Source organism: Colius striatus, chromosome 18 (assembly GCF_028858725.1).
Source record: "Colius striatus isolate bColStr4 chromosome 18, bColStr4.1.hap1, whole genome shotgun sequence".
NCBI classification, from domain to species: Eukaryota; Metazoa; Chordata; class Aves; order Coliiformes; family Coliidae; genus Colius; species Colius striatus.
In genome coordinates, this window is record NC_084776.1 from 10,575,090 (window position 1) to 10,586,163 (window position 11,074).

At 43.5% G+C, this 11,074-nt stretch overlaps 1 protein-coding gene across 3 annotated transcripts in view; it reads left to right on the forward strand.

Annotated features, from left to right (window-relative positions):
- The window catches only part of SEC14L1 (SEC14 like lipid binding 1), a 40,043-nt gene extending 30,298 nt beyond the window's left edge, over positions 1-9,745 (forward strand). For all 3 annotated transcript variants that reach the window (XM_062010580.1, XM_062010578.1, XM_062010579.1), the window contains exons 9-16: positions 971-1,059; positions 1,986-2,056; positions 3,618-3,789; positions 4,073-4,207; positions 4,958-5,092; positions 5,520-5,771; positions 6,748-6,926; positions 7,440-9,745. In XM_062010580.1, coding sequence (XP_061866564.1) covers positions 971-1,059; positions 1,986-2,056; positions 3,618-3,789; positions 4,073-4,207; positions 4,958-5,092; positions 5,520-5,771; positions 6,748-6,926; positions 7,440-7,545 — 1,139 coding nt within the window. In that variant the 3' untranslated portion in view covers positions 7,546-9,745. The remainder of the gene's footprint in view (positions 1-970; positions 1,060-1,985; positions 2,057-3,617; positions 3,790-4,072; positions 4,208-4,957; positions 5,093-5,519; positions 5,772-6,747; positions 6,927-7,439) is intronic.
- Positions 9,746-11,074: the final 1,329 nt, after the last annotated feature.

Below are 11,074 nucleotides of genomic sequence, written 5' to 3' on the forward strand. Positions count from 1 at the left end.
TTGACTTTGCAGTTTTGGCTTGTTTGGTTGGTTTTTTAATAGCCTGTCTTGACAGTTTCTTTCCTTGTGTCCCAAAGGACTTGATGATCATTTGATACCTCTCTTTGCAATTACTGAAGGGGAGTGAGGCTAAACAGACAGCAGGACTTCAGGGAGATTTTTATGTAGTGAGCTTATTTGTCTTTGATTGTTTTGTATGTGTCCTAGCATATTCAGGTTTAGAAGTTGGTGATTATTTAGCTTGAATACTAGAATAGGTAGAGCAGAACTTTAAAAATGCATCATAGCTTTGGGAGCAGGATGGAAGTTGTTGCAGACAACTAGCTCCTATCATGAAGAGCCAGAAATGCAAGCTTTGATTTTCAAATTGAGCTAATGCAGTTAAGATTAATGCCTTTCTACCCTGGCCAGTATCAGGATGCCCCAGTATGCAGTAAGATAGCCATAGAAAGGCAAGACCTTGAATGCAAAGGGCCTGTCTGAAGCTGATCTCTGGAACAGTCTGTTCTCACCAGGCTTAACCTGCATAAGTGAGTCTATGTGCCAGTTCTGCATAATCTGTAATGACATAACTGAAAGATGTGACTTCAGCAGATACTGCAGGAAGCATGTTTCCCTTACCTGTCCTGGAGGTTAATTATAGTCTTTAATGTCTTTGTCTTTAATTGTGTACGTGTACTGGTGGCAGTTGTGGAAGTCCTTTGAACTTTCCTTGCAGATAAGGAAACTATTTTTGGCATCAAGGCATCTCCATGACACTTGTGCTGTTCATTTACAGGCAGTGGTGTAGCTGGACAGGGTAAAGCTTACGTTGCTGTCTGCTCCAAGTTCTCCCTCTTCCAGCTCTTACAACAAAGTTGAAACTGACTCTGACTTGTTTGCATTTGCATTTTTAGGATAAAACTGGCTCACACAAACTGTCTGCTGTAAAAATAAGTGTGATGTTGATAGCTTTGTTCTCTCTGTTCAGATGGTCGCCCGCTTTACGTGCTGAGGCTGGGGCAGATGGACACCAAAGGCTTGGTGCGAGCTCTGGGGGAAGAGGCCTTGCTCCGATATGTGAGTATTTTTCAAGCCAACAAGTTGCTAACAATGTGAAATTTTTGTTTAGAAATTTCTTCCTCTGCCAGAGCATTCATCACACTGGGTATTTTGGTGTGCTCTCCCTCTGGTTTTGGTTTGAGTGCATCTGAAAGCTCCTGGTAGCTGATGTGCATTCTTTCCAACTGCAAAGCCATGGCAGGAAGGCGTTGTTCTTGGCAGCTCCCATAGTTACCAGTTAGCATTTTCACATTCTTCTGCAGCTTGTGCAGTGCTTCCAGTCTCTGCATTGGTACAGAAGAGAAAATGCCATGTTCAGATTTTGTTAAGCCTGTATTTCAAGGATAAGAGTAATTTATTTCTAAAGAAAAAGTGCTTGCCTGGAACTTTGCCCTCTCTTGAGGCATCACTGACTGTTACTGTGGTTCTACACAGTTTCCAAGCAGAAAGCTGGCAGAATTCCAGTTTTGCAATGGTGGCTTTTTGACTCCTAGATCATTCCAGTCATGGCTGTAATAACCACTGGAAACAGGGACTGGGTTTTACTTTTTCTCTTCCAGGGGCATTTCTGCCACATACTGAATTTGATTTGCTTGCCTTAGCCTGTTTCAAGGTTGCATTCTTTGACTTAAAAAGAAGAGGGCTTTAATTTCTGAGTAAATAGGAAATCAATGCTTGAAGAGGCAGGAGTGTAGGCATGCTACTTCTCTGTATCACTCCTGAGTCTCAGTTTTCTGGAGGATCTTGTTCGCATTTAGCTGCTTTTATGGAAAAACGTGTTTTCTTTTTCAACAAGATCACCCACTGGGGTAAGTGTAGTGATTTCTAGTTCATTCTTTGCAAAGTAAAGTTTATGCTGGTTTGAGATAGTAGATAGGATAAAGATTAAATAAAACTACTGAGCTCAAGGTTGTCTCCTCTAAAGGATGTGTCTTCTTGTACAGGTTCTTTCAATAAATGAAGAAGGACTGAGGCGATGTGAAGAGAACACGAAAGTGTTTGGCAGGCCCATAAGGTAAAATACAACCAGTGGGTCTGCTCTTTGAGATTTAACATGGTTTCACAGTGTGTGGGGGAACATCAGGCAATGTGATGCTGCTGAGCAAAATGTATTAAATGGGGCAAGCAAAGTGTAGGCCTTGCCTTGCATGTGGGTGCAATCACAGTTACAGTTAACCAAGAGCCTCCCCAATTACCACTGGAGCAAATCTGCACAAGCACACCACTTCCTCTAGCAGTCTGTGTTGTGCTCATAACAGTTCTGCATGAGGGGTGCTATGCTTCTACCCTGTTCTGTTGGATGTCTGCAAAGCAGTACAGACTACCTCCCATTTCTGTTTCAGGGGGGTTTTACAGACAGAGGTTGGTACAGGCTGCCAAATAAATCATGCTGTCATAAAAATCATGGGTAACATAGCTAGTAGTTTCAGGTGGTGTTGTCATGTCATTTATTCATTCCTAGTTCATCTATTTTTCATAGTTCATTCATACCAAGGCTTGTTACACTCAATTCTTGTTAGCATTCTCTATTTATTATATGCAGTTACTCAGCTCTTGATCCAAGGCAAGGTCATGAGGCTCCTCTGAAACCTAGGGCCTGGTTTGCCAAGTACTGGCATGACTTGTGAAGTTCAGTCAGAAATGGCTTGCTGGACTATATTTAAGTCATTGTAGGGGACACTTGTGAAAGTGTTAACTGTAAAATGAATGTAAGGATATGGAATGGATCCAGGACTGGCCCTGGACAGAAAAGTTGTTTCTTGGGCTCTTTTCATTTTCTGACTCCTTCCCTTAATCTGTGAAGGTTCAGGGATGTGTGGTACATCTCTGTATCTTTTCCCTGATAAAGAACTTGCTGTCCTTGCTCTCAGTGAGAGATGACATCCAGGAGAACACATTTCTTGTGTAACTGAAATTGTGCTGCCTGCTGGATCTTCATTTGTAGAATAATCCTAGAGGACTACATATTAAACATTTGAAAGTGAACCAGAGAAGCAGTTGTTGTTTCATAGAAGCCTTATGCATAATTGAATGGATGCTAACTGGTGCAGCACAGCTGTAAATCTTGAATTCGTGCCCAGGGCTAGACCTGAACTTGGAAAGTAACCAAAGCATATGCTGAAGCTCAGTCTTTAGTATTAAGAACATATCCTATAGGAGAGACTTCCCTCCCTGACATCTGACAACAGAATTAGCTCTGACGTGTAGTGGCACTGTTACTGCTCTGTGGTAGTAGGAAATGAGCATCACAAATGTGAAGTTGCTTCACAGGAGCAGCGTGGCCACTTAATTGATTTCCTAGTAAAAGCAATGGTTTAACATTTGGGCTGGCTGTTAACAGGATTTTGCAAAGTGATCATTGCACATATTCTGTAATGTGCTTGGCACATTCTTGCGGTGTTTTTGCTCTAAAGACCTTAAACTCCAGTGTCTACAGGTGGTGCAAGGCAAGGAGGGGAACTAGAAGAAATCAAAACATGCAGTGGGGTCCACACATTTCAGTCCACTGGCCACTGGCATAAGAAACTTGATGCTATTGAGATTTTTCTTTCTATTTTTGACTTTTTCAAACTCAGCTCTTGGACCTGTCTGGTAGATCTAGAGGGCTTGAACATGCGGCACTTGTGGAGACCTGGTGTGAAAGCACTGCTGAGAATCATTGAGGTGGTGGAAGCTAATTACCCTGAGACTTTGGGTCGTCTTCTTATCCTACGAGCACCTCGAGTATTCCCTGTGCTTTGGACACTGGTATGTTTGTAACTCGAGGTAGCCTTCAGCTGTCTCAGTACACTGCTGCACACTTGTTGTAAAAGCCATTTAGAGATCATGCTTTATAAGCATGACAAGTTACCATTTGGCAATATCTCTTTTGTAGAGTTCCTGGAATCAATCAAAAACCACTACCTAAGAACTTGCTTACATAGTCAATTTAGCTGCTTTGTAGTGTGAACTCTGCCTAACAAGGGTGGTAACAGTGCAATGATTGCTTCAGAGAGGAAAGGAAAATATGGGAGCCTGTTTTTCGTTGCAGGTTAGTCCATTCATTGATGACAACACACGAAAGAAGTTCCTTATTTATGCTGGGAATGACTACCAGGGTCCTGGAGGATTGCTGGATTACATTGATAAAGAAATTATCCCTGACTTCCTTGGTGGAGAATGCATGGTATGAATATAAACTAGTGCATGAAGGAATTCATTTGTGTGGGTTTTAATTTTCCCCCTCTACTCTTCTAAACAAAGAAGCCTGGAAGCACAAAATGATTCCTAATGTAGTTGGGAGCCAGGGAGTATGATGTGGAAAGCCAAGCATGGTTTAAAGCCATATTCTTAGTTACAAATTCAAGCAGACAGGGTAGCACAACACTGAGCAAGAGCTGTCACCATGAGCTTAATCAGAAGAGTGTCACCTAAAAGAACTGGTACCATAAGGAGTCCAAGGAAATGTGTAGCACATCTGCAAGCAGGGCTTAACCTATTTGGAAACTTACTGTATCTCCCCATCATCCTTCAGTGTAGTTACCCCAGTCCTTTCAGGTCTCTGTAGGCTCTGGTTTTTGGACTGAGTTACTATTGCCACTTTCATCCAGATTAAGTGGCTCACATCTGTCTTCAGTCCAGGGCAGTGTAGGTGATCACTACAGCATTTGCACAGTCATTTTCTGTGGTGGTACCTGGTGTGCATATATAAGATGTGTTCCTCTGGTGTCTGATACTGTAAACTCACATCTAAACCAGATCATGGTAAAATAAATCTGCCTATATGATGTACAAGCCATAAAAGTACTTTCAAACTCTGTTCATATTCTTTGGAGGAGTTGCTGAATGTGAGTGTCTCTGAAGCTAGTAGGCAGAGAGTATGGCAGGGCATGGATGTACAGGAAGAATGCTTCTTAATGGCTGTTCTTGCTTTTAGTGTGAAGTACCAGAGGGTGGGCTGGTCCCCAAGTCCCTGTACCGCACAGCAGAAGAGTTGGAAAATGAAGACATAAAGCTTTGGACTGAAACAATCTACCAGTCAGCAAGTGTCTTCAAAGGAGCTCCACATGAGGTATGGGTGCAGCCTGCCTTTCTTTTCTTTCATCTCAGCCCCCTGCCCTGGACTCTGACTCTTTGAACTGAAAAATGCTTAGAACTCTCTTTAGTTGCTATGCTTCCACCTCATTCTTCTATAGTTCTGCTGCTTAATGATGCTTTAGTAGCTGAAATTGGTGACTATTCCTGGTATCATTTTGTTGCCATTTAGAAAATGTCACTGTTTTTTGTTCCAGTCAAAGCCATATCCTTCTAAGCAAAGACAAACATTCTCTCAAGCTACTTGAGAGCTTCTGAAAGCCATGTGTTAAAGGCACTCCATCAGGAGAGAATTTGTATCTACAGTAACTTTTTAATAGTTGAAACAGCCCATCAATAAGAAGCTCTATCCTTTGTCTTTACTGAGCAGGTTGCTCTTGTCTAATATGACTTTTGTGTCTCAGGTTCTCATTCAGATTGTGGATGCCTCATCTGTGATCACGTGGGACTTTGATGTGTGCAAGGGCGACATTGTTTTTAACATCTTTCATTCCAAAAGAGCCCCACAGCCTCCTAAAAAGGACTCTCTGGGAGCTCACAGTATTACATGTCCTGGTGGGAACAACGTCCAGTTGATAGACAAAGTCTGGCAGTTGGGGCGTGATTACAGTATGGTGGAGTCTCCTCTCATCTGCAAAGAAGGGGAGAGTGTGCAGGTAAGAAGGCTGAATCCTCCTGTGGGAGCAGGTGGAGGCTCCAAGATTACATGTCCTCATTCACAGTTGGTATTGATGGCTGAGTGGTGCTGCAGCTCTGGGCTGTCTGCTTGCCTGGGGGCACTATTTCAGCTGTTCCCTGCTGCAGGGAAAGGGATTGGATTGCTGGGAGGGGGAGGCTGCCTCAGCACAATAGTGACTGAGATTGATCAGCAGGGAAAAGGGAAGCCACCTAGAAGAAAGTGCACATCTAGGAAGCAGCAAGACATGCTTTGTGCTGCAATTTGGGCTGTTAGTTTCTGAATCTATGTTTGAAAAAAATCATTGTCTCACCTCAGTAATGAGAGGAATCTGGAAATTAAGACTCAGCTGCTGAGTGCTTGTCCCTGTAACAGGGACCAAAGGAGTGTCCTATGGGTCAAGGTTCCTGAAGGGTTTTTAATGGCACTTGCAACCTACCCTTTAATTACCAAGTTTGATAGTATTTGCAGCACACTGCAGTCATACTCTGCCATTGCTATTCCTTTTGATTTGAAATAAGAGTTAAGAGCCTTTGAAAAAGGAGCCCCTTAAGTCATCTCAGATGTGTTAAACTGGAAGTCTGGGCAGTGACCTCTGGAAGTGCACTTTCTGTGAGGCAGGAGCCTCGGCTGCTCTTGCACTGTCTCACAGGACAGTTGTTAATGAGAAGAAAGGATCGATTAAACAAAAACTTTTTTTCACTATATTTAAGTCCTAACCTCTTGATAACTGTCAAAAAGCAGGAGGAACCACTGCACTGGTGTTGTGACTTCTATAAGCTCTGCTGTGTGAGGAGAGTTGCCCAGCACTGCCAGTTGGCTGAGTCAAAATACTGGAACTGGGGAGGAAAACTATATGGGCACATAGACAGTTTTTTCTAAGCTTGGAAAAGAAATGTAAAGCCTACAAATCTTTGTGTTAATGAAGTTAACTTTTAATTTGTGACTGCTTCCAGGGATCCCATGTGACCAGGTGGCCTGGCTTCTATATTCTCCAGTGGAAATTCCATAGCATGCCTGCCTGTGCTACAACCAACCTGCCTCGTGTGGATGATGTGTTAGCATCACTACAGGTCTCCTCTCACAAGTGCAAAGTGATGTACTATACAGAAGTGATAGGATCTGAAGATTTCAGGTATGTCAGCTGATACTCAGATGAACAAACCAATGTCAAGGTCACTTGACAAGTAAATTGTCAGTACTTGAGTTTTCTTAGGCCTCCAAAAAAGGAAACAAAACCCAGTCAGTATTGGCACTGGGGGCAACTGATGTGTAAGAGGGGTAATTAGTTACTGTAATCATCCCTGGTCACTTTGCTTGGAGGGCATTGTGTGAGTTGTTGGGCTTGGCAGGTTGTCATGTAGAAATAGGAGCAACTCAAAATGGAACTGAATCTGTTCAGTTGCCTGCCGGTTGGTAGGCTTGACTGAATCTAGTTCTCAGTCTCTTGAAACAGCATCCATTTTCTGCAAGGTGTTTGGTGGCCCCATTATGTTATGTGGTGAGGGGGGAAAAGCTTTTGAGTATCTGCACCAAAACTGTTATTTGTTTTTTATTCAGTGTGCAAACAAATACAATGCTGATTCAGAGCAGAAATCAAAATCCTTGTGTGTTCTGAAGCTTAACACTGCTTTGCTTTGTATTGCAGGGGATCTATGACCAGCCTTGAATCGAGCCACAGTGGATTCTCCCAGCTGAGTGCTGCCACCACCTCTTCTAGCCAGTCACATTCCAGCTCCATGATTTCCAGGTAGTGCCACAAGAGATGAAAAGCAAGTGGATGAGATGGCTGGACCCTCGCCTGTGGCAGCTGACTGCAATACAGCATATTCAACTGGCAATTGTGCAAAAAAACCCCACCCCACAAAAGCCTTTTCTAGATAGTCAAGTAGCTGTTTGAATTTTAAACTTAGTGGTTTTGATCCTTGATAGATCCAACAGCTTGTCTCTTTAACCCTCTTTCCTAACTCAGCCATAAATGTATTTGCAAGTGTGCACAAATCCTAACTCTGAACACAAGGGCTCTCGTTGAAAAGAAAAATAACCAGTTCATCAGTTGATTGTTTTTAAACTCTGTAAATGTTAAAGCAAAAAAAAAAGAGAAACCCTACCAAAAATGTTCCTTAATGCATTAGAGATCAACTGCAAGTCTCCTGTCAGGACATTCCTTGCATCTTAAGAAATCCCCTGTGATCTTCCAGTGCTGCAAACTCTTTTCCTCTTACCACTAAAGTGATGTCTGAGACAAAAGCAGTTGCTGGATACTTGACTTTGTGAGTCCATTCTTTTCAAAGCATGCCCACAGAGCTGTGGACAGACTGTAAACACTAATAACCTTTTGTATGAGCACATTTAGGGGGAGAATTTGAGCTCTGGGTCTTGATGGGTTAAAGCAATTCATTCTTTTCCTTGAATTTGTGCTTGAAGCACTGTGGAGAGAGAGGCAGAGAGCAGGCTCTCCCTTGCTGTGTCACACTGGGCTGATCCAGAGTTGGTCTGAGGATTTGTTCCCACCTCTGTGCTGGAGCTTCACTTCCTTAATACACTCCATAGGAATTGATTTTACTCAGAGACTTCTCTTGTCAGGAATTTATGCAGAACTTGAGCTTGCTGCTTAAATTAGTCTAAAGGAGATATGGCTCACACCCTTCCATGCACTTCTCAATGCCTCTTGTCTCCTGTCCTTCCCTGTGCACGTCAGAAATAGACTGCTTTGGTTCTGAGTGGTGGAAGCTTTGATGTAGGCAGAAAGCAGAGGGATTTTCCCTTGAAGTGGTCGTTGAAGACAGTGTAAGCAGTGCCAACTCAACCACATTCACTTTTGCCACTCCAGTGGTGAACTGGTGTATTGGATTTTGCCCCTACTCTACCCAGGCCCAAGCACTCCTACCTGAACTCTTGTTGTTAACGTTTGTTCAGATGTTCTTTCCCACTGAGCCCAGCAAAAGGCACAACAGCCTGAAGTGCTGAGCAAAGGCCTGTTTCTAGATAGCTGCAAACCACACCTGGCAGTGTAGCAGAGAAGATTCCAGTCTGAAATGCAAGCAGGATTTTTGTAGTTAGACCCTGCCTGATCTTTCCACACACCCTCTTAGAGCTCAACTATTTATGTGTGACTGTCCCTTAGGCTGCCCAGATGTGCTGTTGTGTGAGCCAGGCACCACTTTGGTGTCCAGCAGCTCCCTGTGCTGTAGCTCTGGGCTCCTGCTATGAGCTGTCTACTCAAGGGCAGCCCCACATGCTGCAGAGGTGGTTTCATTCTTGACATGCAGGATCCCATGTTCCCAAGCACAGGGGAGCAGGAGGCACAGAGAGCTTAATGTAATGACGCTTGTTGCTCTTGGCAAATGCCACTTTCCATCTACCAGGCTGTCTAGGGTTGAAGATGGTCCCCTTTCTTTCTTTCTTTCTTTCTTTCTCTCTCTCTCAGATGGCGATTTTGCTGACAACTCTAAAGAAACTGCTTCATTCAACACTCCACATCTGTCCAGAGGTGTCTGGCTTTGTAGAGCTTTGAGTTGCAGTCACTTTTTCAAGTCTGAAGATCTCTGTTTTGTTTTTTCACTTGAGCTGGCTCAAAAGTGGCACTTTGGGATTTCCCTGCTGTTAATCTTAACACATCTTTCAGAGCTCAAAGCACATGACAGCACAAACAGCTGTGGGGAGGTGGAATTCCAGCAAAACAATAGTTCATCCTCCTCTAAGCAAAGTGCTGTGGCAATATGACTTGATTACTGCAGTCTGATTCATTTCCCATAACCTGGTCTTTTGTTGTGTGATATTATCACTCTTCTTTCTCTCAACCAATGACTCCTTTTGGCTTTTTTTTTCCCCTGTTCTCAATGTCCTCCTGCACTTTCCTGTCTGTACTCATGAACTGCATATCAAATCCTGTATATGTTTTGTATACGTAATACCTCATTCTTGGTAATAAAATACAGATAGTCTTTAAAAGGTTTTTTTTATTGTTATCAATAAATGTGAACTGTTTGGAAAGAAGGGTCAACCTCATTATTTCATTCATCTGATGCAAAGCTTCCAGCTTGGTTTTTGTGGTGAATTCAAGGCTACCAGAGCTGTTGGGGGGGATGCAGAAGGTTCTTCAGCTCTCCTCCACTGTGAGGGAGTTTGAGCAAAGCAACTTGTCTATGGGAGGAGAAACCTAAGCAGGCACAAAGTATCAGGAAATGTGGTTTTAGGAGGAAAATGGTCTCTGTTGGTCACCTCCCTGTCATGTAACAAAATCCTATGTGGTCCCTTGTACAAATACACAGAATTTTTTTTGTTTTGCCTTAAAATCACTGCTTTGATGGATTCTGTAATGATTTTATACTCTTTCACCACAGCTGGAGCTTCAAACTCGGCAGTTTGGCTGATGACAGCAGCATCCCTTGTGCAGTGTGTTTTTGCAGATGAGCTCAGGACAGCAAAGGTACAGGGAACTGTCTCATTTGCCCCTGTGCAGACTGTAATGTGTCCAGCTACCTCAACTAGCAAAAGCAGTAGCTCTTTGGTTTTTCCACCTGCTTATTTCTTCTTACCAGTGGCTTTCTTGAAGAAGAAATGGCTGACTGTCCTTAGGCTCAACGTGTTGTGTCTTGGGAAAGGGTGAGTGGTCTTGGTGCAGCCACAGCTCTTTGACCCATAAACCTTCCCAGCTGCACTGGGCTCTGCTCCCAGGGTGCACTGTGGCTTGAGAAGAGGAATGACTTCTTTCAAAGTGAATGTCCAGCTGCACTGCCCTGTGCTGCAACTTGGTGGATGCAGCTACTGTTATGCTCATGAGGTTCACGTGTTTTCTTGTAACTTGGACTTTAACAATCCAAAGGTACAACATTTTTTTTCTCTCCATCAAGAACAAGCAGGTTGCTGCACAGAGCTGCCTGTAGACAGGGTTGATGCTGCCCACATCAAAAGCTGAGGACACCATTGGTATGAAAGCCCTGAGCCCCAGTGTTGGCAGAGACTCTGATGTGCCCCTAACACAAGCTTATGGGTGGGCATTTCCTTCTTCTCTGGCACTCCTTGTGTGGGAGCAGTGGGGAGATGTTTCCAAATTGGAGCCAGACTATTTTGAGATTGAGGATGTTGAGCTGGGTGTCAGGATTGTTAGGAAAGAAGGAAAGTGCTGAGATTCAGCTTTGGTGGAAATTCTGATGCAGCTCTAAGGGAAGATTAAGGGTAGGCACTTCTTCCTGGCACCTCATGCAGGAGCAGGGATGAGATGTTTTCAGTTTTGGAGCTGGGCTTTTTGGGGACTCAGAATGTTGAGAGTGTTGGGAT